Source organism: Amia ocellicauda, chromosome 2 (assembly GCF_036373705.1).
Source record: "Amia ocellicauda isolate fAmiCal2 chromosome 2, fAmiCal2.hap1, whole genome shotgun sequence".
Classification (NCBI taxonomy): Eukaryota; Metazoa; Chordata; class Actinopteri; order Amiiformes; family Amiidae; genus Amia; species Amia ocellicauda.
In genome coordinates this window covers 19232199-19260058 of record NC_089851.1, presented here as the reverse complement: position 1 = coordinate 19260058, position 27860 = coordinate 19232199, and the positions used below count along the sequence as shown (strand labels likewise).

Below are 27860 nucleotides of genomic sequence, written 5' to 3'. Positions count from 1 at the left end.
AAAAACTCCCTACTCCTGAGTTTTTTCCATTTTAAAGAATAAATGTATATATGCATGAATATAATGTCTTCAGTACACTGCCAACACCCTTCAGGAAATATATGAAGGGAACAAAGACTGAGAATAATGATAAATCTAAATGCTGATGCAATGCAGGAGTCACTTTGCTTAGCATGGCAATAATGTTCTTCTGACAGAATTTCATTTATTGGAAGAAAATGTGCTGATAGTGGCACAAATTAGGATTGCAATGACCAATGCTGTACAAATATTCTAATTACAGGAAAGAGGCAATGGTTACATGTTTTTTCTTAACTATGATGAAGGACCAGGGACAACTGTTCTCTCTTTCATCACCATTACCATTTTCTGGGAGTCTTGCACAGTATTTTCCATTCACTGATGTTATAGTAAGGGGCATTTCTAGACTTCAAGTTTTAGGGTGGATTCGAAACGGTCAGGATCAGGGGGGTTGTCCTGGCAGTGTTTTTTCCAGTGACAGAGTGGGGGGGGGAGCGGTGCGGTTGCTCGCAGTGTTTTGCAGAGTCACTTCTTCATTCTTGGATTCTTTTGTTGGATTATTTTTAGGGGGGCTGAGAGAAAATACAAGGGGCGGCTGACGGTGTTTTGTCGGACTGTTTGAACGCGCTGTTACTTCATAATTGTATTTTGTTTAGGGGAGAAAATTGAGATAAATTAAATAGGGTCTAGCAACGCCTAGAAAAACTGGGTCTAATCCTGATGTAAATACTGATAGAAATAAAAAGATAATAAGAACGTTGTTTAAATTAAAAATCACATTTTTTGTGGGGAATTATTTAATAGGTATTTTCACTTTTTGATACCTACTTCCAATTGTTAAGGAATAAGTACACATTACACCTTACAATAAAGCAAAACAAAACAAAAAGATAAATACATAGCATTACTTAATTGTCTGAAGTATTAAGATATTGGTTTTACTCACACACTTTGCCCCAGGAAGGTCCACTGACTAACATATTTTTATTGTATTACAGCTAAAGCTCATGTTTGCAAGTCAGTTTTGTCCACCTACAATCTTCCTCAGGTGATCTATTATCAGTGGCTTGTTAGTGATAAATGACTGAGGACATTTCACAAATGACGGAAAGAATATAGATTATTGCACTGCTGTAGAAACACAATAATGATAGAAGTGCACAGTGTGAGGCCAAGATGACAACACAATAAACGTGAAGAAAATCTCAGTGTAGTGCAAAACATATTTAAAGCTAGAAAGTTAATTTAATACCAAACAGAATTGCCTCATATTTTACAAAATATTGTATTCCAAGTACAATTCACATCCCTGATGTTGAAATAATATATGTGTGTGTGTGTATATGTATGTATGTATGTATGCCATGAATAAATTAATACATTATAATAATTTTATACCATGCACAAATATCTTACTGTGAGTGAATTTTTTTAAGGATAGATTTGTGTCATACATTGGTCATTTCTCAAGCAAATGAAATGTAACTACATAGACAGGTATGTTTTTCCACATTTATAATAAGTATTTTTTTATATATTTTTAAGAAAATATTTTTGTGAAGCTCAAATATTTATAAAAAAAGTTATTTCTTGTCAGCATTCTATTAGTCTGTATACTGGTTGGACATTTTTCTTAGTCAGAAATAAAATGAGTCTTTATATAGGTTGTAGTAAGCTAAATTATGATAGAGACTTTTTATCTCTGTTCAAGTTTGAAGAAACCACCACACTGTTTTCAACTTAATTTATGAAACATCTGTAATGCTACAATGGTGATTATTCAAAAAAGAACATGACAATGACATTAATCATACAAAATGCATTTTTCAAGTTTACAAGCAATGTCACAGATCTGCTTATAAAAAATAAAAAAACAGCCATGTGACTTAAACCAGAAAGAAAGAGGATCTTAATTCAGTGACATAACATTACAACCAGTTTACATATCAAGACAAAAAAGTAATACATTTTCATTATTATATGTCTGCCCTTTCACCAACTAAGCAAAATACCCAGACAAATTTGTTTGGCAATTAGGTTGAATTTTTTATAGAACTTAATCTGATATACACATTTTATTTTTGGCAGTATACCAGTTAACATTGCGAGACTTGTATCAGAAAAGAGACCACATGCTCCTTTCGTCATGTTTATAATGTTTGCATGTTTGATCTCAGGCTTTCCTTTGGATGAATTTACTTGCAAACCTAAATAAAAATAATAATACAAATAAAAAAGGCTAAATATTTTATCTAAGTTACATCCCTTTTATTATTATATATTTTTTAAACTGCCTTTACTCTAACACTGAAGTTGGTCATATAAGTATAGGCCCCGTTAAACATACAATCTTTGAAATGGATTAGTTTTGTATCTCCCGCAAACAAATAAGCATCAGATGTGCAGTATAAGAAAGTTCATTGCAGCAAATCAAACAGCATTTTTTTTTTTTTGTCTTTCATGCCAACCTGTGCTGTAGCAAAACAAATTACAGTCTTTTGCCTGACTGGAATTAGCTACAGATGTTGATGGCTGGCGACAGTCTTGCCACTAAAATGGAGCAAAATGCTTGAAGAAGCCGGCACTGACTTGATTGAAAATGTACTTCTGTAGCTGCTGTAGATCTGAGAGCTGGCTGTAGACTGTAAGGTGTACAGGAGGCCCTAGTCTCTCCACACATCTCAGTCCAGAGCTAGCAGGGGCTGGGTGTTATCATCATCTCTTTCCTCGTGCTTTAGTGTTCCAGGTTCAACCACTGACTGAGACCTACAGGAGAAAATGCACACGCTTGGATTTATAACTATAGGATAACATTCAGTCAGTGGATTTACTTGGCATCTTCATCTTGATACCACAAAGATGGTCTAATTCCAAAAATAAGTAAGCTTTATTTAAATGCATGAAGAAGGATATTAAAAATGTGGCGTTCTCCAAAACTGTCCAAGTGAATATTGATTTGCACATACGAATAAGACAATCTGGATTGTATGGGTATTGAAAATCAAAATCAATTCAGAATAAATCACAGAAAAAAAATATATTCACTGTTGTGTTTTCTGATATTAAACTATTGTGTACGAGATGCAGTAATGCATATCATAATGTAAAATAGTCTGTGCATATTTTAATGTAGACATAATTCAAAAGAGCATTGTTACTATAATGAATTCAAATATACAAGTATATGTCATGTTCCACTTTGGAATATGTTACAATCTTTAAACCACACAGGCACAATGGTATGTTACATCATGCATGGATGATTGCAACAGGTATATACATCAATTAGGCTACAAGGATGTTTGATAATGCAGCAGAATTCCTAAGTGGGAATGACACCTGAACCTCCCTTGGGTTTCAGCAGATTAAACAGTTAGGCATTTCACTGGGAGATCTGAGCAAAGCGTCACAAAATCAAATTAGCATCACGTGCAATTAGGAATGTGATGTATTTTTCTTCTTATTCATTCCCAGGCTATACACCACAAGAACAAATAGGGAGTTGTTTTGCATCACAATGCTTTGATCTTGGGAATTGCTGTTTACCCACATATTAAAAAGCTACAAATCTATCTTTAATTCCTCTGCTCAAATATTTTTATTATGGTTTACAGTTAAAGTAATTTAACTCAATAGGATTAACAGACTGCCTAGATGACATCCCAATATCATAGACTTTGAGTTTCTATTAATGCACTACTTTGATTTTTTCTTCTCTATAGATATGATAGAGAATGAGATCCTGCAGCAGTGTATTTAATGGTAGTTAATAAACCAAACCCAGTTCCATTCATGCATAATCCAGGGATTAACTGTACTCATACAATACCAGAGAAGAAAACATATCTTCATTTTCTGTGGTTTAATTATTAAACAATATGGTTATTACAGATCTGAATGAAAGGCTTTTGAACCCAGACTAGCATTTCTTGCGGTTAAACGTATACCAAATATGGACATTTGGGATTGGCTGACATGCTCTTTCAAAATCAGTTCAGTTCAGAGGCCAGACAATATCTGCAGTGAAAACATATAATTTCCATTCTAAAATAGAACAAATATATACTGGCATTTCAAATGAATGAAAACATAAATAACCCAACAAACATTAGCTGCCCTCAAGTTCAACCCTATACAAGATGGAAAAAGAGTAGCCACAACACTGAGAGACAGCAAGACTACCTGTACTCGGTCTTTAGTTTCTGCATATGTTGCCCCTCTAGACTCTGACTTTACTGACCCAAGCTTGCTACCTTTTACATTGCTCAAGGCGATGAAACCGCCATGAATTTCCATTTTCTGACAATCTTCCTTCGGTCAAACGCATCCCATATACCTGCCCCTGAGTAAGACTCCCGCTACAGACACATGCATCCGTTGATAAGTGACCTGCACTGACACTTCACTTGTGCACACAGAGCTAGTGCAGGCCTTTATCCTGGGAGAATAATTCAGAACACATTTAAATAGCACAATGCAGGCCTAAGCTCCACGGCAACCCAGCTCCATTAATCTCTCCATTTCGCTGCTTTATCCGGCTTTACCTCCCGCAAGAAGCTTACGGAGTGTACTTAAATGCTAGCTTACTCCTTTCTCTTGTTCAGTGTACAACTAAGACTAAAATCCATTTGAACCCTGGGGCTGATTAAAATCATCCAAGCTGGATGGAAAGAGATCTTACTAAGAAAATGATTTGTTGTTGCTTTAATAGTGCGTGGCCGTGCAAACCAGCAATAAAGTGAGTGAACCACATTACTTTTTACCACAAGATTGCAAACGTCTCTACTTTGAGACACAAATGAAACACAGGAACAGCCAAAATTGATGTGTACCATGTGTGTGTCATTCTATATTGTCATGTTGATGTCTACAACTAGTTCAGCCTCTACAGTATATGCATAGACTCGTATACTGAAAGACAAAATAGATTAAGGCACTTCTTTAAAAGTGTTGGATAATAAACAAAACATGTCCACCCCATTCTTTCAGGCTGAAGAGGTCATAAGTACTGGTTGGTGCACGGTGCTGTCAAAAATAATAATTTTCAGCTCTGTGTTTGGAGATGCAGGGAGTGCACTGTCAAAGGAGCATGAAGGGCAGCCGGATTCCAGATGCACAATCCTTTCTTGCCCGTTCTGACAAGCCCTGTGACCTGGAGAAAGCTGATGCTGTTGGCTTCCTGACAGCTCTGATACTGCATGTGCCCTCCAGCTGACATCGAGGCTCCAGTCAATTAAAGCTTAGTGTGAAAATGGAATCCATTTACAACTGACCTCCAGACAACCCAACCGCTGTCTAATGGAGCTGTTTTTGCAGCTACCATGCAGCTGTTAATGTGACCAGTGTTTTCCCACACTAAGCAGAGATTATGCCTCCCGTGAAGTCCTCCACAATGATGACTTCTCCCCTGTTCCACTGGAGGAGGAGAGCGAGAGAGAAATGGTTGTCAATCCTCTTGGTCAAATGAGGCTGTTTGAAACAGGCTCTCCAGCGCTGCGAAGCACAGAGGATCAGATACTAATTAGCTGCAGCGGAAAGAAAGCTGGAAAAGCGGGGTGGGAGGGGGGGGGTGACATCCCCTGATTATCCACAGGATTTAATAAAACACCACAAGTTCAGAAGGGGATGGTCTAAATAGCAGTTTTTTTTAATTACTTCAATTCGGAGGGATGGGTCTCCAGAGGGTCTCCAGTCTTATATTCCTCCTTGTATTGCAAAGTAAGCCAAGCAGCTACACTGACGGTGCTGACGGTGTACAGATTCATTCTGTACAAACACACATGACACACTGCCTTTACTGTATACCTACATAGAGAATGTACATGTACATGTTGTTTGCTGGTTGATGACCAATGTGAGGAATAACGTGCTGTTTTATATTGGTTTGTAAAACAGCATGTTATCGCTTTCAGTGTCAAGACCTCAGCAAGGTAGTCGTGTGGAGAACATGGATTCATCTCTTATCTCTCAATATTTTATTGAGAAGGTATAACTGTCCTGCCACAAAACTAGATTGGTCATCAACCTGTGCTGAACACCAACAGAAGAGGTGTTTCCAGAGGAGACACATTAAAAAAAAAAGATGAATAAATTAATGCCGGAGTAGAAATCCCATGTCAGTAGGTGAAAATAAGCAAGGAAGAAAAACAGCTGGGGCTGCTTCTATCAGTAAACAACCCTTCTAATGCCCGAAAGCTGTGGATCCCTGCAGTCAGATGCACTTTAGTAACCTATCCAGAGGCTCTGTTCTGGACTGAGGTTTTGCATGAAAGATAGAAATGGCTTACAGACATTATTACATGCAAGGGAAAACAGTTTTGCCATAGTCTGGATTATGTGCTTTAAAACGATCTGTTTGTAAAATGTTGAGCAACTGCAGGTTGAGGTTGATATTTGATCCCACTTAAAATGATAACAAAGTGATAATGGTGTTACTTATGTCATAGCCTGCCTGTTTTCCTCTGCACAATTCCAACAATATGTCAGGAAATTCATAATGTCAAATGAAAATTCTGATTTACTGAATAATTGATTTACATAGATTCAACTATGCATGGACATCATGTCAATTATACTTAAACTAGTTATCCATCCTTTGTTGTGCACTGGAATTATTGAATGAGGGAGCTTTAGGCATGTTGTCCTTGAGAACAGCTGGAGTTTAAAGAACAGCCCCTGTAATACCGTCTGAATTAGAGAACCATGGCTTTACTGCTCATATTTCTCTTTGTGTAGCAATACCCAAGAGATCACAATACAAGGCTTAATTCTGCACCACCCCAGCAACTGTGAAGCATAACTATTAAAACAAGAACCACATAATATTGTGTCTATTTATAATCTATACCGACAATTTTCATGAAAGGAAACTATAAAATATTCGGCTGTGTTAGAAATTGTCTCTCAGCAGCAATAACACAACCAGTGAGGGACATAAATCGTGCAGGAGCTCAGGGTACTCACTCGTGTATAATAAGAATTTATTGCCCATTCGGTAATACAAACTGAAATAAATCTTGCTAATAAAAACAAAAGCTTCACTCCAGCTAAATCCATGATAAAAACAAATTAAGCTTCCTTACCTCAACTATAGTTGGAAGCCCGATACAAAATTACAGAACAATGGTGATTCATAATGGTGGAATGGCAGGAAACCAGAGAAATTGAGGCTTACAAAGTGAAAATGTCATTCTTACAAGGTGTAGTTGCTTGCCAAGACATTTAGATTCAGCACATACACCGGAGTCGTGTTTAAATGAGCTTGCTGAAGCAATGCACCTTGCAGAGTATTAACTCCTACTTTGCCTGTCTTAGGGGAAATCCCTTCAACATGCTGTATATATTGAAGAGGCAAGCAACTACAATCATAAAGCTCTACCTTGACATTAAATGTATTGAAGTCCCTAAAGTATTATATGTCAATTACATTTGTACAGGATCACTGCTGTTAAACAAGATCTGCGTACCTCTACACCTGAAAATCTTCCTTATTAAATTAAACAGTGAAAGTAATTTGTGGCTTTCCTGTCTATTGAGTCAAATGAAACACTAAAATCATAATTCACTGTGCTTATGGACATGGGAGACAATAAACGCCATCTTATTGTATTTTGAAATGTAAGTGAATTTTTTTTTTTGCTGCACTGAAATGCAAAATCAGCAAATGTATGCTTTCCCTCAGTGTAAATAAATTATTAACTTTAATTTGATTCAAGTCAATCCAATAAATCTGTAAATAACATTTGCATTGTCAGAATAACTGAGATACTGATAATATGCAAATCAATCATCCAATCATCATTCTGTATCATTTACTCCAGGGACACAACACATTTACACATAACATTAATTCTTTCACATTATAAGAAGGTTAAATTCCTCCTCATATACATGTTGACACTTCCTGAGATTGGGTTTCAGTCAATGTGAAATTGTTAAGAAGCAACAAAAACAAAGACAAAAAAAAAAGTGTTCTCTTTTGTTTTTGATTGGTTTTACTCACCTTTTCATATGTTTTTCAAGACATTCCCTGTCAGAATTTCCCAGGGCTTGCTTCACATGAAGTGCGTTGTACGTGTGAGTATATTCTGTCTCATCATTGTAATCTGGCCCTAATAATGTCCGTGCCCATGTCCCCATGTCATAGGGAGGAAGTGTCCCCCCAAACTCTGACGGCAGGCATTCTGGGTAGATGAGCTGGTGCAAACTGTTCAGATTGTTTCCATGAAGAAAAATCTGGAGATAGTGGAAAAAACACAAACAGTATATATGTACACTCACCTAAAGGATTATTAGGAACACCATACTAATACTGTGTTTGACCCCCTTTCACCTTCAGAACTGCCTTAATTCTACGTGGCATTGATTCAACAAGGTGCTGAAAGCATTCTTTAGAAATGTTGGCCCATATTGATAGGATAGCATCTTGCAGTTGATGGAGATTTGTGGGATGCACATCCAGGGCACGAAGCTCCCGTTCCACCACATCCCAAAGATGCTCTATTGGGTTGAGATCTGGTGACTGTGGGGGCCAGTTTAGTACAGTGAACTCATTGTCATGTTCAAGAAACCAATTTGAAATGATTCGACCTTTGTGACATGGTGCATTATCCTGCTGGAAGTAGCCATCAGAGGATGGGTACATGGTGGTCATAAAGGGATGGACATGGTCAGAAACAATGCTCAGGTAGGCCGTGGCATTTAAACGATGCCCAATTGGCACTAAGGGGCCTAAAGTGTGCCAAGAAAACATCCCCCACACCATTACACCACCACCACCAGCCTGCACAGTGGTAACAAGGCATGATGGATCCATGTTCTCATTCTGTTTACGCCAAATTCTGACTCTACCATCTGAATGTCTCAACAGAAATCGAGACTCATCAGACCAGGCAACATTTTTCCAGTCTTCAACTGTCCAATTTTGGTGAGCTTGTGCAAATTGTAGCCTCTTTTTCCTATTTGTAGTGGAGATGAGTGGTACCCGGTGGGGTCTTCTGCTGTTGTAGCCCATCCGCCTCAAGGTTGTACGTGTTGTGGCTTCACAAATGCTTTGCTGCATACCTCGGTTGTAACGAGTGGTTATTTCAGTCAAAGTTGCTCTTCTATCAGCTTGAATCAGTCGGCCCATTCTCCTCTGACCTCCAGCATCAACAAGGCATTTTCGCCCACAGGACTGCCGCATACTGGATGTTTTTCCATTTTCACACTATTCTTTGTAAACCCTAGAAATGGTTGTGCGTGAAAATCCCAGTAACTGAGCAGATTGTGAAATACTCAGACCGGCCCGTCTGGCACCAACAACCATGCCACGCTCAAAATTGCTTAAATCACCTTTCTTTCCCATTCAGACATTCAGTTTGGAGTTCAGGAGATTGTCTTGACCAGGACCACACCCCTAAATGCATTGAAGCAACTGCCATGTGATTGGTTGGTTAGATAATTGCATTAATGAGAAATTGAACAGGTGTTCCTAATAATCCTTTAGGTGAGTGTTTTTAATCTAATCATTCCAGAATACTATGACACAGTAATATGTATGTCAAGGGCTTGATGGGGCCACAAATAAAACTTGTAAATCTACAGATACTAAGTTTGATATGTTTGAAGATTCCACCAACAGGACTGAATTAAATTAAACAAGACAAGAAGGCTTTCGACAAGATTCTCTGCAAACTTTGAAAAAGAAAAGGCAGAGCAATTGCACTAAAGCTCAACTATATTCTAGAATGCAATTTGTATTAAACAAAATATAAACCAGTCTGTTCCATAATAAATGATCCCATCCAATATTGTACATTGACAATGCTGAGCAGGTCCTGTAGTATATTCACACTTCACTGAAATCCAATTTAAAACTAGATCCAAGATTAGGCCTGCATTATCAAAGTGAAAAGGCATCAATTAAATTACCGTTTTAGTTGTGTTCCTAAAGGAGGCATCAGTGCACTATTCACTGCATACTGATCTTCACACTGCTAAAGGAGAGACTATTTTCTCAAGGCATTCCTTGTTATATTTCCTTACATAGACTGAATGTGGAAATGAGGGAGGCACTTTAAAAATGTGTTTTTATGATTTAAAGCAAAACCATTAAGTCGTAGCAAAGCCTATGTGTGGCAATCAAGTGTTCTTGAGAAATCCTATGAAGTAAAGTAAACTATTCAAGAGCCATGGGCTTATTCAAATGTGTATTATTAATGTTGAATATGATTGTCTATATGTAATTACCCTTTGTAAGTTGGAGTATTCTGTGAGGAATATTTCAGTATCAGCAAGAGTTTTACAGTGTGCCATTCATTCCTCATTTTGTTTATATGTTTTGACAATGTTTATTATTATTATTATTATTATTATTATTATTATTATTATTATTATTATTATTGTTGTTGTTGTTGTTGTTGTTGTTGTTGTTGTTGTTGTTGTCATTACTACTACTAATAATAATACCAATTGGCTCACTAACAATAATACACTATACATTAAACATTACTCAAACATCTAAATGTTGACTGCCACTTTGCCACCTCTATAACTTAATTTGTGGGGAATGCAAAGCCTTAATTTTACATTTCAGTACAGACAGACTACGAAATATTATATACAGTTTATAATACTATCCTTAGAATGTATTTTAAAGCATTATTAAAAGCTCACCAAAATAATTATATAACCGTATGCTTCCATTAAATTAAATGTAATGCATACAAAGCATAAATACCCAGAACCCGTCCTGTTGTGTATCAGATCTGATCTCGTCACTGCCAGGAATATGTTTGCTTGTTTCCAACTGAAGAATAAACTTGACAGCCAACCATATTCTTACCACTGCTTGGTTTACTGAAGATATGAGTCTCTCTGTTTCATCTTTTGTTCAATTCTGTGCCAGTTTTAGCCATTTCAATGCATGTTTATGTTAGATCCTCAGCCATATAATTTTCTGATGTAGAAATCTCTGATAGTGACAACCATTCTCCCTGAAAGCTTTGAACATTCAATTCCCCGCTGCAGATCTCAAAGGGGGCTGATCAGTCCCAGGACTGAGCAAAAGTGAAATCCTTACTGCTCTAAAAACCTGCACTACACATCTACCAAGTCTGTTCTTTGTGTTGCTGGGATTTAATTGAATAGCTTCAATGGGAAAAAGCACACAAAGACAAAATAGGTAAATCAATTCTAGTCTAATTCCAGAAGTAAAAATGTTAACATATCAGCCACATCCTGATATATCTGACCTTAATTGCATTCATACATTCATATTTAATATGTTACCTGCAGTATTTAATTCAGACTCCTAAAATAACCTTCTTAAACTGAATCATTTATTCATGCCTCTCTTCTCAGCTTGTGTTCTGAAAGACAGGAGTTCTCAATATCCTGAACTGTTAGAAGGGTTGCAGGGATTCACTTCATTTCGAGACTCTACTGGATGTGAGAATGAGTGGCTGTAATTACCCGTTTCCTGGTCTTGTCTTTAAGAAAGGGCTTTATTATGGTATATAAAGCATGGATGTACCACGGCTGATTGACAAAATGGATCCCTCCAAAGCGAGCTGGGAAACTGTCCTGCAGAGATGAAAGGAAAAGACAAAGAAACCAATTAAATGAGACACAGTACTATTACCAGTCATCATCAGGTACTGCCAACAGGGATGCTGCTGTCAACACGCCCAGGGAAGCTGTGGCCCCACCTACGTTTTGCATCATATGGTTCACCCTCCAATCAACAAACACACCGGCGTAAATATTTTAATTATGCTCTGTCACAATGTGGCCCTGTTGGATAACAATGCTTTTTCATCATCAGCTTTGTTTAACTCATTACTGAGAGTTTCTCCAGAAAAACATGTTTAGCTGTCAGAGAGCTAGCAATTAGTGCAACTTAAAGATGATAAAAGCATCTTTCACAAGTTATTGGAGTTAATTTAAAGAAAGACAGACAGAAAGAAAAAACTAAATTCCTTCCACAATGGTAGGGTACTCTGGGTCGGGGAAATAAAAATATCACGGGTACTAGCATGTCCAATTGAGCACAAATAACAACACTGATAGATAATTAGATATGAAGGTTTGTGAGATTTATAGTCCATTACCTTTTCTTTCATATACTTATACATAGAGGAAGCAAACAAAAAACAGCTTTAAAAATAATGTAAAATAATGTTTCAAATGCTTTTTATTTCCTGGTTGTGTAGAGCAAACAGTACCAGTATGGTCTAAGGCTATATAAGTTTCTGTGAGCTTAGTGGTAGCTTAGACAAAACATTTTCTTCCTTAAGTATATGTATATTATTTGTGTATATACTCATGTATACTCCATCTACCCAAGGGCTGTACATAACTGTCTAACACCATGCATGACTTATTTATATCATTCTTTGGGCTGGTAAAAATGGCATTGTTTGTTAGTTTGTTTCTCACTTTTCTACAGGTTTACAATGTATCTCTCATTCATTACCAGGAATTTATCTAACGAGCGTTTTGTTAACTATTCGTGTTACATTTGTAAGCTATGTAAGTTATTCTCAGAAAATATAAACCAGTTAAAGGCAGATCAGTCTAAGAAATATAAAATTGGCTCCCTTGGTGCTCACAGGTAATACTTTCTGTATCAATTAAAATGCCATATTGTAATTTAGAGCAAGTCACTTAATCAAACTATTTAAAATGCAGGAGTGGAGTCTTCGGTCTCTACTGAAATCCCTTGCTGCAAAAATAAAGAGCCAGCACTTTTCCCCCATTAGTAATAAATTAAAATGACCTTAATGATCCATCCATTAAGATACATAAGGGTTACTTCAGCATGCACCAGAGACATGATGTACATATTCAATTTATGCATGAATTTTGAGATACACATTAGATCGTGTGGTTGCCTTTAATTTCAAAGGTTATAGTGGATTGTTTGGATTCAGATTGCAAATAAGATCACATCTATATAATTAAAGAATCAATCACACAAGAGTAGATAGGAAGGGGAAAGCATATTATTTCATTCTTGTTTAATGTCAGTATGTGGCTAGAAAAGCAAGCCTGAAGCAACTACCTTAACAAAACACAGTTTTCTATTTCAGAGAATGACTGTAAGAGTAATGTAATTGGAACGGAAATATTCCTAAACATTCCATATCTAACTCCATTTAACAGTTTAGCCAAATTAAAAAGAAACTGAAAGAAATGATAATGAACCTGCTGCCACCCTGAAATAAAATTCTATGAAGTATGGAGCTTACACGAGGAAATGCTTCACTGAACTGGACTTCAATTTATGATCACATTTTAAATACCCAATTTTTGAATTTGAGAAAAAAACATTTGCGTCTTACTATTTAAATTTTGAAATGTGACGCTCTTGTCATTCAGTAATTACACAATGTATAAAAAGGTAGCTGCCTTTATTGTGCACTTTTATTCCCCCTTTCTAATTATATATAAATGCTGGGAGGGGATTCTCTTTGTTATTGTCTTTGTCCTTGAGGTCATTCGAAACAAGGGCTTTCATGACGGGATTTTGCTGCTGCTGCATGATTGGATATGTAAAGAAAAAAGAGGTTTAAATCTTTAATGAAGCATTTTCCTATAATGTGTGTGCTCATTGTATATTAAAATTGCAGATTTTGTTTAAATATAAGGTCTAACTAGAATTTAAAGTAAGAATTACACCAGCCACATGTGGGTACCTTTTCCCGTTTAACGTTATATCACTTGTAAGTGCTGATATTGGCTAGATTTGTTTCTGTTCCTGTGTGTATCATGAATTAGCATATATTTCCTATTGGTCCATTTTTCTTAATATGCTGGTCAAAAACAATTTAGTTTGACCTAAATGCCATGGATTGCATTGTCTTCCAGTTGATATTCCTCAGAATGAATGTACTACATGTATGTTGTGTGTTTGTTAAGTGACCAAATTGTGATATTGCTGTGGCACATTCTACAAAAATGATAGGATGCATATTTGGCAGTAGACACTTCAGATAAAATGATGGAGAAAAATAAAACAGGACCACTTCAGATTTAACTTAGCTCCATCTAAACACTAATAGAAGGCACTTATTTATCTAAACTGATGATTTTAAAAGTTCTAAACACAGCTGGAGTCCACACACACTTAAGGATGATTAATACCCTATTTGAGGAACCATACATAGTAACTCTTGAGTGTGGCTATAAAATTAAACTGCATCATTTAATACAGTTTACTTGTCTGACTAATGAACATCAGCCTTTGCAGCAGTAGCCTTCATTAGCCAAAATTTTCATCATAAACCTTTTCCCACCATTATAACCACAGGGGAAATCCTTGGACTTAGAAAAATGTGAAAGCCATAATAGGGGTCATTAAATATAAAAGCTCCTAGTCTTTGATATTAATCTAATAAATTAGCTATCACTTCTCAATCCCGGGAAGTACATTACAGTGTCTCCCTACAAAAGTCTATAAATGGCACATGATGTCATTGTTCAAATGAACTGTGCTGTACAATGTGGATGTACTGATTCAAAGGTATCAGTATTAACAGTGACTTGCTGCCACATGCTTTTCAAAATCACTTTTCAAATACCGAAACTCTATTAATGTTTGAAGTGACAGAACTAATCCTGGTTTCTGCAATATTATATGAAACACTAGTCATGTACAATGACTAGAATGTGGTGTGAAAAGAAACCCCACATAAAATAGGAAAAAAATTATATGAGTGGTTAAATAATTAGTTACTCCTGCTATTTTCTTTTCTTTTTTACCTGCACTTGTAAAATGGAATACACCCAGATATGTTTCTGCACTACTCCCCATGATTTAACTTAATTGGACTGGTATTTATTTAAGCCCCAAGAACAGACCCTTAAGCACTTTTAAAAGCCGGCATACCAAGAATATCAGGAAACAAGCGAGCTGATGAATATATCCCTTGTGGCTAAATTACGTTTAATACCGTGGAGTGGTTATGGTTTCAAGCTGGTCATTGTCATTTCAATGGTTTTTGTCACATTTCCCTGTCCTGGTGTATACAGGCTTTATTTTTAAAAGCAATTTATACAGCATATACAGTAGTGTATTGAGAGTATGCATGGTAACTCATGGTTTGTGTTTATCTAGCCAATGGATAACCACCTATAGAAAAGAATAGATATGTTAGGCCAATCTCTAAATTACATCTATATATAGATATTTCACCAGTTGTTCAGGTTGTTGAAATTAAATCTAACAAGATTATGCTCACACAATGCTGGGTGAGTATGGCACGCTGCTTCCCTGTCCTTTTGCATTACTGGGCTTCACAGTGAATACTCCAGCTCTGTCAATCTCCAGCATAAGTACACGGAGCCCCACTCATCTCATATCAGATTCTAACCTTCAATGCCAATACCAGTGTATTAATATCCATACATAATGTACCATCTCATCAGGTGTCCTGATCCAGTTACACACAAAAAATAAGTTTGCATTCTTTCATTCTGCCATATTAGAGTCCCGATCCAATATCTTTATAACACAACATGTGTAAAATAGCCAGAAGCACAAAACGCTATTTCCAGAAGGTAAATAAAAAAGTGATTCATTATATAAAGATGGAAATTCAGAAATAATGTAGGTTCTTTAGAAGTGGTTTGGAATTGGAAGCAGTCACGTTGCCAAAGGTCAGAGTAGTTCAGTATTTGTTTAAATTGAAATTAGACAGTCTGATTAACATTACTATACAAGCACATATTTATGGTCTTATAATAACCTTCCCTAGTCAAAACAAACCATTCTCTACTAATAACTGAGATCAATAAGACCTATATACAGTACTAATGAACCTTTTTATTATTATTGAAGTATTTATTTACATATTGATTTTCTTGCTGTACAGTGAGGGAAAAAAGTATTTGATCCCCTGCTGATTTTGTACGTTTGCCCACTGACAAAGAAATGATCAGTCTATAATTTTAATGGTAGGTGTATTTTAACAGTGAGAGACAGAATAACAACAACAAAATCCAGAAAAACGCATTTCAAAAAAGTTATACATTGATTTGCATGTTAATGAGGGAAATAAGTATTTGACCCCTTCGACTTAGTACTTGGTGGCAAAACCCTTGTTGGCAATCACAGAGGTCAGACGTGTCTTGTAGTTGGCCACCAGGTTTGCACACATCTCAGGAGGGATTTTGTCCCACTCCTCTTTGCAGATCCTCTCCAAGTCATTAAGGTTTCGAGGCTGACGTTTGGCAACTTGAACCTTCAGCTCCCTCCACAGATTTTCTATGGCATTAAGGTCTGGAGACTGGCTAGGCCACTCCAGCACCTTAATGTGCTTCTTCTTGAGCCACTCCTTTGTTGCCTTGGCTGTGTGTTTTGGGTCATTGTCATGCTGGAATACCCATCCTCGACCCATTTTCAATGCCCTGGCTGAGGGAAGGAGGTTCTCACCCAAGATTTGACAGTACATGGCCCCATCCATCGTCCCTTTGATGCGGTGCAGTTGTCCTGTCCCCTTAGCAGAAAAACACCCCCAAAGCATAATGTTTCCACCTCCATGTTTGACGGTGGGGATGGTGTTCTTGGGGTCATTCCTCCTCCTCCAAACAAGGCGAGTTGAGTTGATGCCAAAGAGCTCGATTTTGGTCTCATCTGACCACAACACTTTCACCCAGTTCTCCTCTGAATCATTCAGATGTTCATTGGCAAACTTCAGACGGGCCTGTACATGTGCTTTCTTGAGCAGGGGGACCTTGCGGGCTTTGCAGGGTTTCAGTCCTTCACGGCGTACTGTGTTACCAATTGTTTTCTTGGTGACTATGGTCCCAGCTGCCTTGAGATCATTAACAAGATCCTCCCGTGTAGTTCTGGGCTTATTCCTCACCGTTCTCATGATCATTGAAACTCCACGAGGTGAGATCTTGCATGGAGCCCCAGACCGAGGGAGACTGACAGTTATTTTGTGTTTCTTCCATTTGCGAATAATCGCACCAACTGTTGTCACCTTCTCACCAAGCTGCTTGGCGATGGTCTTGTCGCCCATTCCAGCCTTGTGTAGGTCTACAGTCTTGTCCCTGACAGCTCTTTGGTCTTGGCCATGGTGGAGAGTTTGGAATCTGATTGATTGATTGCTTCTGTGGACAGGTGTCTTTTATACAGGTAACGAGCTGAGATTAGGAGCACTCCCTTTAAGAGAGTGCTCCTAATCTCAGTTCATTACCTGTATAAAAGACACCTGGGAGCCAAAAATCTTGCTGATTGATAGGGGATCAAATACTTATTTCCCTCATTAACATGCAAATCAATTTATAACTATTTTGAAATGCGTTTTTCTGGATTTTTTTGTTGTTATTCTGTCTCTCACTGTTAAAATACACCTACCATTAAAATTATAGACTGATCATTTCTTTGTCAGTGGGCAAACGTACAAAATCAGCAGGGGATCAAATACTTTTTTCCCTCACTGTATTTGTCCATGGATATGAATTATGATGTATTTATTTTCACCACAGTGAGGGCTGGCAAAATAAAAACAATACAGGAAATTCAAGGGTAAGGCCACCACAGTACACACACATGACACATTTATTTACAGCCCTTTCCAGCATCAGGATAAGTGCTAGGTGGGTTCAGTCAGCGGTGGCTGAGGAGTCACTGCTGGACTCAGTCACTTACAAACACAGCGCTTGCATCATGCATCAGAGACGAGAAGTACGTATTTGTATGTTAATTAAAACATACGAAACCAATGCTTCACTGTGGTTGCCTTTGATTTCAGAGTGTGTTGTAATAGATTTGTATGGGTGACGTTGTGTAACTGTCTTACATTTTTTACATAATATAAGTCATACATGATGAGAGGAAGAGAAATGCTTAATGTTTCATTTTTGTTTAATGTCAGCATGTGGCTGGAAAAGTGAAAGGGCTTTAAGAGTAATTTAACTGGACCCTGAAATATATTTAAAAACTGAAATAGTGCAGATGAATTCATAAACAACAATCAAACACAGTCCAGTGAATATCAATGTAATCCTTACCCAAAATTCCTATTAACCATGTCAAACTGTCAAAAGAGCTGAAACCCACAGCTGGAGCAACAGACTTAAAATTCATATTACTTTTTAAAAGGCCATCAATTTGATTAATGATCTTCTCACAATATCCTTGCATGAACTACACAGAAAAGGTTTATTTTTACAGCCATGTAGGTGCTAGGTATCAGGTACCTGGGATCATCTGAACATAAAATAGGATGGGGGCTGTCCTCAATACTAAAAAAAAAAAAAAAACAACACCAGAAGGAACAAGTTGTTTGGTTGATAATTACACTAATTTTTCACTGCCAAAATGAAACAATATCTGCCAAAATCCTTTCTATGACACAAAAACATTCTTGTTTTTTTGTGGTTTTTTTTTTCATTCAGCAAGAGAGTACAGCAGCAGCTTTCAAGTTGGTCAAGTTAGCACACATTTCATTTGATGACAGCCAACACATATGTGTCACAATCTAACAGTATTACACAGGATACTGGCAGCATTGTTTCCCTGTACAATAAATACAATTATTTTTCTGCCACATCTACTGCTTAAACAGATCCCGCTGCTCCTGCTGAGAGAAAGTCACAATTAGAAGAAGACATAATTATCCAAAATGTCTGTGTTTAAGAACCTCTGCTTTCCTTAAGTGGCTTCCTCACTGAGCTGGTTATGACACACCAGTGAAGCTGCAGGCTTTCATACACTAGACACATTAGCTTCTTTCTTAATTATAATGTTTGGATGACTTATACATCTTTTTTGTATATTATTATTCCTTGCTTAAAACATGCAAGTGGGAATCCTGGTAAGAATTTTCCAATATCTCCTCATTGTTCATTCATCATCTTCAATCCTACTTACAGGGAAAAGGAATGTAAATTGCCAAAATAGATGGGTATGCTTAATATTTGACCTCAGTTTTATCTGCATCGTTAAATTAATATGGGGGCCTTTGAGTGTGAAAATAAGCAAGGCTTTATATGATGTATTATGTGTACACTAAAATCCTTTAACTGTATCTAAGAAGATGTAAACAAATGTTCAAACACTATCAGATGAAGAATGAAGATACTGGCATGAAAATCGGATAGTGTTTACAGTTCTGTTGAAGAAAAGCATGATAACTCCATCTAAGCCAGTCCAGTCAGAGCTGAACACAACAGATTGCAAAGGTGGACCAGAACGTCCGCTTTCTCCAAATGATTTTCCTTGTTTTGGTTTTCGGAAGATGCATTACTTTCCCCCCTTGATCTGGTTTCTTAGCAACAACATGCTAAATCCAATATGTGGATGTGGATCAACACATGTCATCCAATGTTTATTTGAAGTGTCCGAGCTCAGTCCTGTATCAGATAGCCTTTGGAATGCGAGACTTAACATGACATCTCTGAGACATTCCCTGCAGTGAAGAAAACCTTCGCAATTCCAAGGGCTCAGCTGCTCCTTAGTGTTATAAACTGTGAGACTAATAAGACATACAGGATCCTCTTTCAGCCCTTGTTTGAATATTCAATAGTGTGTGACACGTATTAAATTATTGAATGTACAATAGTAGAATGAGAGACAGGAATTTCAACTTGCAGTTAAATGCCACCATTGTATCAAACAAAGATCATACATACTATTGACCTCAACTATACCTACAAATGCCTTGTTTGGTTCTTATTATTTTAAATCTGGTCCTTAGTATTTTAAAAACTGTAAGAGTTATAGACATACAGAGTTGTCTGTGTGTGTGGGCCAATTGGATCTTCTTTCAGGCCTTCATTGAAAGGAAGAAATTAACTGACCAACTGAAACCATAACCGAGAGATGACAATGTATGCAGTTTTCTACATTCTACATCAGGATTTTAAAGGTAAAACATTGTTGCTCAGTTTCAAGAAATAGCTATTGAACGATTCACCTGGACATTTTCATATATGGTCTTATTCTATTTGCCGCTAAATGCAGCATGATGGGAGAATGTGTGCGGCTGTGGAGGAAGGGGCAGTAAAGGAAGGAATGGCATAGTAAACAGAAGGTTTTCACAAAACAAATGTGGCAAATTCATAACATAAATGGTTTAATGAATAACAGGCCAAACTGAATCGATGATTAATGTTAAGCTGGTGTTATGTTTGACAAAGATAAAGGAGATGCTGGATGCAGAGACCTTGCAGTTTAAACAATTTTGTAAGACCTAGAATTAATTCCATCAATAAGGAGAAATATTATTATTATTATTATTATTATTATTATTATTATTAGTAGTAGTAGTAGTAGTAGTAGTAGGAGTAGTAGGAGTAGTAGGAGTAGTAATTATCATATTACTATTGCTGTTACGATTTTGATCATGTTTACTATTAATGGTATTTTATTGTGCTTTAGCAAAGTGTGATGACTTACACACACTCTTGTCCCGTGTGCCTTCACATGACACACATAATCTGCATCAGTAGTGTGTGACTTGTAATGAATAAGCAATAGCAGTGTGAGAGTCAGGCGATATGAACCTGAAGGTAAATGCTGCCAGTTCCTAATGACTGCAACTGATTTACTGTTAATATACACTATATGAAGTATGTTTATACTGTTTTATGACAATAATAGTTTATCATCAAAGTCATTGGAAGAAATAAAAAAACTTGTCATGGCGGATTATGACAGAAGGAAAAGTTAATTGAATTTTCATATTTGCATATGCCCCTCCCACTTATGTGTGTAATAGCTTTGATCATTGTTCCCTGGTGCTAAGGTGCCACTTGAGTGCCCTAAGAGAGGAACTGCTTGTTGTAGATGAAAGTGTCTGTCAGGCATTGAACTATGTAGCTTAATGAAAGAGCTTCACATAATGAAGGAGAAAATGCAGGAATTCAATCAGCTGGTATTTTCACATTGCATTTCTCCTCATCAGGGATGGCAGTTGCAGTGTACAGACTCTGATTAGCATACCTGTAGCCCTTCTATGGCCAGTTTGAGAATGGTTGGGGTGAGCTTGGAGGCTTGTTTGAATGAGAAGTTGCTCCAGTCAATTATTAAGATGAAGCCGTTGATCTGCAGCTCTGGATCTTCAATCAGGACTTCCAGGGACAGGAGGATGGCCCTCAAGATGTCAATGAAGGAGTTCCTGGAGATAACGCAAGACAGAGCAGGCAGCTTTACTGTCTTCAAATCAATAAACTGGATATGACAACAGGCAGAGAAGAGATCCCATATAGCCCCAGGAGAAGTTACAGTGTGGTCTGCTGTAGCTCTCTTCATTGCAAGCATTCAAATCCTTATATATATATATATATATATATATATATATATATGTAGGATGTATATATATATATGCATCCTACACCTCAAATTCCAGGTGAAACAATATTCTAGAAATTTGTAGGATTTTTTTTTTTAAATAAAAACTGAAAAAGCTTATTTGGAAAGCTGTTCACCCCTCTGGTAATAGCAATACTAAACTAGCTCAGGTGTAAGCAATCCCCTTCAAATCACTCACCAAGTTAAGTGGCCCCCACTTGTGTTACATTGCAGTGATTCACATGATTTCAGGATAAATTCAGCAGTTCCTGTAGGTTCCCTCTGCTGGGTAGTGCATTTCAAAACAAAGACTCAAGCATGAGCTTTCGAATAGCTCCAGGACACAGTAGTTGAAATGCACAGATCGGGTGATGGGTATAACAAAATATGAAAGGCCTGAATATCTCTACGATCATGTTCAAAAGGATTATGGATTATGGAGTGGAAAGTGTATGGCACGACCAAGACCCTGCCTAGATCAGACTGTCCCTCTAAACGCAGGGGAAAAAACTTAAATAGATACTGCCTAATGAATATATAAATAAATGCATTATAAAACGAGGGAAATATCTGAAAGAGGGTCAAAAACCATCTGTTTTATAGCATTAGTTTTTTATCTGGAGTTGAATCCCATGGAAATTCATTTTCCCATTAAAATTCTCTTTGTTAAGAGCTTGCCTTGACACATCACAGCCCCTTGACCTTTCACCTCCTTTTTCTTTCTGTCCCTCTGCCATTACTCAAATGACTGACAACTGTAACAACACCAAATGCTCAAATGTGGAACATATTATTATTATTATTATTATTATTATTATTATTATTATTATTATTATTATTATTATTACATATCCTTAAAGCTCTACAATATTACAATATCTGTTTGGCTACATATAGCAGTGCATCATAATCTCCTGAGTGTAATATTATTCAATCTTGACTTCAAATGGAAAGAGGATTATATGCAGGTTCCGATCTGTCTGTAATCTGCTGTCTGTTTATATTCTGATCTGATTTTTTTACTGCAGCACCCCAATCTCACACAGTCTTGTACTCTTAAAGCTCCTAACTCTCATTCGCTGCAGTTACAAAATTCAGCAAAATATGACAGCATATTTGCAACAAAATGATCTTCTAAATACAGAATGCAAGATAACTCTTTAGCCATTGGTGTTTACTGGGTTCTATCATCATAACATTGCAATATTGCTTTACATTTTTCAACTATATGGTATTTAATACCTATAATAAGTAGGGTTAGCAGTATGCAGGTGAAACCTAACATTCACACTGTTTTTTTAATTGGATTCCAATTAATCTTTTTCACATAAACCCTATGGAGCTCTAACATTCAGTACCTATCAATATAAACATTTTCCAAGCACACAAAGGGCAGCTTCAGCAGGTGGTCTTTTATGCCTGTAACATTTTGACAAGAAAGTGGATTTCCATAGTGAATTAAATTTGTATTTGTTTTATAATGTTCTATTAATTACTGCTATAACTATATAACTATAAATACATCTTTGGGTAGGTTATTTGGAACATTGAAATAATCAAAGAGACACAGCATTTCTACATAGCTGTTGAAGAAAGATTAAAAAATGAAACTCTTAATCATGTTTGGCACTTTTATATTATTGTCTTGAAAGGGCCACTCTTATTTAGTGGTTGAAGGATAATGGATAATGTGACAGCAGGTGGTCAAGGGAAGGGGGAGACAGCGTAGGGGTGTTTTGTGCTGCAGTTCAGCAGTGTAAGACACATGAAGCTGAGAGTCCTGCATCCCTTGAGTTGGGCTGACAGTAAGTTAAAGCTTCATGATGGTGTTCAATATCCAAGCAGGACTGTTCTATACAAAATACAGGATACAACTATATTGGGTATTTTTAAAACCCAAATATGACCATAAAATGAATATTTGTTTCTCATCCATCATTTGATTTGGACTACTGAATAACAGTCTAACTGCAATTGTGAATTTCTGAATTTACTACAGCAGAATATTTTGGATTTAAAAGCAATCATTGATGTTCACAGATAAAAATGAATTTCTGATAGCATTTCGATATGAACTACAATTTGTCTGCACGTGAAGCAAGTGTCCCGCACTTCAGCCGAATTCAATCAGTGTAGTGGGTGAGAACAGGGCTGGCTCCTTATCTTTCCTGTCACGACTGCGGCTGTGTAATCAGTTGGAAATGGACAGCACTGTAACAGCAGATAGAGTGGAGAGTGAGCTTTACTTTGTAGAGAACAGACAGAGGTACTGTATATCATTATATTTCAAAATAAATACAAAAAGACCACAATACATTTTACTGGTTTTATACCAAGGTACACCACACTACATTGTACTGTGTTTATACCACAGTAGACTAAACTACACTTTACTGTGATTTCACCATGGTACACCACACTATACTAAATGTTTAATAGAAAACAAAATGTGTAATTAGGTGACAACAAACTGTGGTAGGGGACAAGTGTTGTAGGGGATAAAGGGACTAAGGGACAGCCAAAATGCCTCCATATTATTGAATAGTTAGTTGTTTGCAAGCTTTGGCACTGTAATTACTACACACAAACCCAAAGCCATGATTTCTCAGGGAATGTGTGTGTGTGTGTGTGTGTGTGTGAGAGTATTTGTGTTATTATTTGTGTGTGTGCATGAATCTTACCTGTTGTCTATGAATAAGGATGTCCCATGTGCTTACACTGCACTTTACAGTCTTAGGAGCCTCATGTTTGATCAACATATTATACTCACGTATATGTTTATACTACCAATACACTGCTGGACTGTGTTCCGAATGTCAAGAGCATTCACCAATACGTATTGATGACATCAGGTAAAAAAAGAACAAGCAAAGTTTCATCTGTCTAGCACAAAATCTATGGAAAGAGTTAATGATTGTTGGAACAAAATAATAATGTATTGGGGCTTTAGGACCATGATGGGACCTCACTGTTCAGCACAAGAATATGGAGAGAATAATCATTGATTACAGGAAATGGGCAAAGGAACTGTATCCTAAATGTTTTGTAAAGAGTTTCGTCTGCCTAGCGGTAAAGCTGTGAGAGGAATTAGTGATTATCAATATGGGGAAAACTGTGTAGCCATTCAAGCATCTATTAATTGTATCAGAACAAAAATCCACATTTTCCTGTGTTTTCCCCCTGATCATGATATAGACTTTAAATGTAGTCTTTTTCATGTGAGTCCCTAAGCAGTAAATGCCTTGTGTCAGCATTGAGGGATCCGAATATTCTTTGAAGACTCAACACATAATAAATACAATGTAAACATTTACCTACTCTGGTCCCAGTTGGAAGCAAAGAGGATGAGGATCTTCCTGCCATATTGATCAAGAGTTTCCAAGACACCTGGGAAGCCATCCATCAAGGCACGCTTGATCCCTGGGTCATCTGCCTTAAAGCTTTTAAACATGTCCAGATTCTGCTGACGGTATTGGAAATACTGGGCCAGCAGTTTGAAGGTCTCCAGCTGATTAAATTTCCTTGCTCTGAGGAACCTCAAAATGAAAGCGTCATCTGTGCGCAGAAATCCAATATCAGGTCGGGTAATAACCATGTCCCTGACCTGCTGGATGTCCTGGTGCAGGGTGTCCGGGTTCTCGTTCAGTTCTAAACGAGCTTTATCTATAGTCTCAGAACTAAGTCCAGCTTGTAAATGGGTCATTTTGTTACTCGCAGGGTAACTCCACTCGTTAGTATTCACTGGCACAAGGCTTTACATTAACATCCAGGTATAGATAAGGTTCTGTGCATTGTTGGAAAGATTCGGTGTACAGATCCCCAAAGCTGGCCAATATCAGATGATCATTTTCTCAATATGAAAGAGGTTAGCTTGACTCCAGCCAAATCCACCGCATGCCTGTCCCTACAATGTGGACAACAGAAGTAAATACAACAAAATTTGCCATTAAGAAGTTAACTAAATTACAAACAGTTCATACAGTTTCAACCAATTACACAGGCAGACATCTTTGCAATTTGCTCATATCACAAAGATGCACACCTTGCTCAAAAACTATTCCAAACCCAGTCAATACTTAATGAAGCCACTGAACAGAAGCGGGACATAATGTATAGTATAGGAACAGGAATGAAAACTGTTACTTTGTGATTTACACGTGAGTTGTAGACTGTACTCCCATCAGGGGCTCAAATGATTTTAAAATTCCAAATGCTTAAAAAAAAAAAAAACATTACTGTGAATCATAACTTCCTATTTTAATTTGTAAGACAGAACATAAAACCTATCAAGGGAATGGGGATCATTTAAATACCATAATGTAGATGTGGACAATGTTTCTGTGAAACAAGAAAGACATATTAATATTGATATTCTTACTGAATTTTGTTGAAATTCTCAAAATATGCATCTCTGGCATTATACTCCAAATGTTTTATGCTGGTTGAAGTCTTTCTCATTATACTGTCAAGATCATCCCAGTGCAATTCAGTGGGATTAAAGTCAGGGGACTGACAAAACCACTGCATCCGTTTCAAAACTTCTTATACATCTAACCAATTTAAGTAATCTGGGTTAGAATGGATGTGTTTTAGAGTCATTATCCTGTTGAAAATCAAACCCTTCAACCACAAGTTGCTTCCCTTGGGGTATATTGCTATACTTGGAGTCCTCAGATGTATTTTCAAACATCTGTCACTACTCATCAGCAAGACAGGTCCTGATTATATTATTTAAGATATGACTGAAATTATGCAAATGGCATACAGCGAAATACTGTACAATACCCATCAATACGTGTTTCTGATATGCTCCTTCTGCCAACATATTGGCTCTGTTTTTAGTTTTTCTTAAAACAATAAAATACGAAGCAATTTAAACATTTCAGAGCCACGTTGTGATTACGTTCAAGAAGGTATTTATAATACGTTAAATAAAAAGTATGGAAACAACCTATGGCTTTATGCTTGTGTTACCAACAGTAAATTAAATACCAGAAACGTTGCAACTTGTCTAGTCTATTTATCGATTGATCTATTGTGAGCAGTTTCAACCGAGAACCATTGCTTAAAGGCAGTTTAAGTGTTTTAAATTGTGCCATATATTTAAATGTATTACAAGTAATTATTATAAATATTGATGTCTTAGCAGATGCCCTTGCCCAAGGCGACTTTCAACACATTACAAAGTGCAGTAAATACTATCAGTGCAAATTACAATAATACTACATCCTAGTAGAACTGAGCTAACAAGTGCAAACATAATTGAGTTCTGTCCCTATGGTGAAATACGTGCATACAATTTACACTTTTGATTGTATGGTATGTATATACCCGATACTTGTTTCTCAGAGTAATCAGTTGCATTGTGATTTGATCTATCAAAAACACGCCATGTGAATATTGAATTGTGCAATGACGTTCATTTAAATTGGGCATATGGTTCAGAAGAGGCAGACAGTGTGGAGTGGCAGGTGATTCAAATAAATGTGTTATACCAGATCCGAAATACTTACTATTGCCTTTTTCAGTGTCCTATCTACTACAAGGTGTCCGGTTGACGACACATTTGGAAGACGCAGCTATACAACTTCGACCATTGCATGGCCATCTGCTCATTTAATCTGTGAATAAAGCTGCACGATTCTGTCCCAGTCTCCGGTTTCACCTCAGTGGCCAAAACTTTTCTTTGTATCCCATAATGGTGCGTTATGTCTGAATCGCTTCAATTGACCTCTGATTTTAAGAAATACACACAGACAAAAACCAAGAAAAAAAAACGACATTGCACTCGTGTTTCTTTTTTTAAAATCCATCAGCATGCATTAACACATCAAGCAGGACTAAACACAACGATGTCGAGATCTCATGCACTCTGGCGTCGCTACACGGAGGGGTGGAGGATGGAGGGATGGAGAGTTGCAGATGGAGTGCGGATGAGAGCTGTCCGCGGCGAGAGGTGCTGAACGGCTCTGCAGGCAGAACAAATCCCCGTTTGCTGCAATGGTACCCACACGTATGATTTCCACACAAACACCGATGTCTTACCTTCTGCTCAGCTCTTGATGACTATCGCGGTTGTTTAATTATGTTGAACGCGGTAGGTATGTCATACTAATCCCATTATGCAAGGAGAGCACAGATGACTTTTTCCTGACGTTAGATTTTCCCAAGGACGCCGAAGCTCTTTGGTGTGACTCTGATTCAGTAGGAGGCGTGAGCTGTGCGCCTTCAGTCCTCCCATACGGTGCCAAATCTCTTCTAGGTCCTAAGAAAGCTAGAAGGCAATCGCCTCCTTAGGTTATTCATGGTGATACATATATGACCCTCCCATGTGATTGAATATATACATAGATTTATAATGAATAAAGTAAAGCACCCCCATTGCAGCTATAAGCGTCAAAGAGTACTGCAACTGAAAACGACAGAGAAAACTAGACTTGAAAGAATTCCCTGTGTTTGTGTGGATCAAAGTGTAGTGATTATGGTTAATTAATACACATATGTTGAAGAGATTTACATGCATGCAATTCCACTACTACATATGGGTTATTCT

At 37.2% G+C, this 27860-nt stretch overlaps 1 protein-coding gene across 1 annotated transcript; it reads right to left on the bottom strand.

Moving 5' to 3' along the window:
• Positions 1 to 604: 604 nt before the first annotated feature.
• Positions 605 to 27525, bottom strand: LOC136766618 (clavesin-1). The gene is made up of 6 exons (XM_066720215.1): positions 27353 to 27525; positions 24622 to 25211; positions 20960 to 21134; positions 11476 to 11586; positions 8024 to 8256; positions 605 to 2787 (listed from the first exon to the last, which is right to left on the bottom strand). Exons 2-6 carry the CDS (start codon positions 25008 to 25010, stop codon positions 2703 to 2705), a joined length of 993 nt encoding a protein of 330 aa, XP_066576312.1. The 5' UTR covers positions 25011 to 25211; positions 27353 to 27525; the 3' UTR covers positions 605 to 2702.
• Between the last annotated feature and the right edge of the window lie 335 nt (positions 27526 to 27860).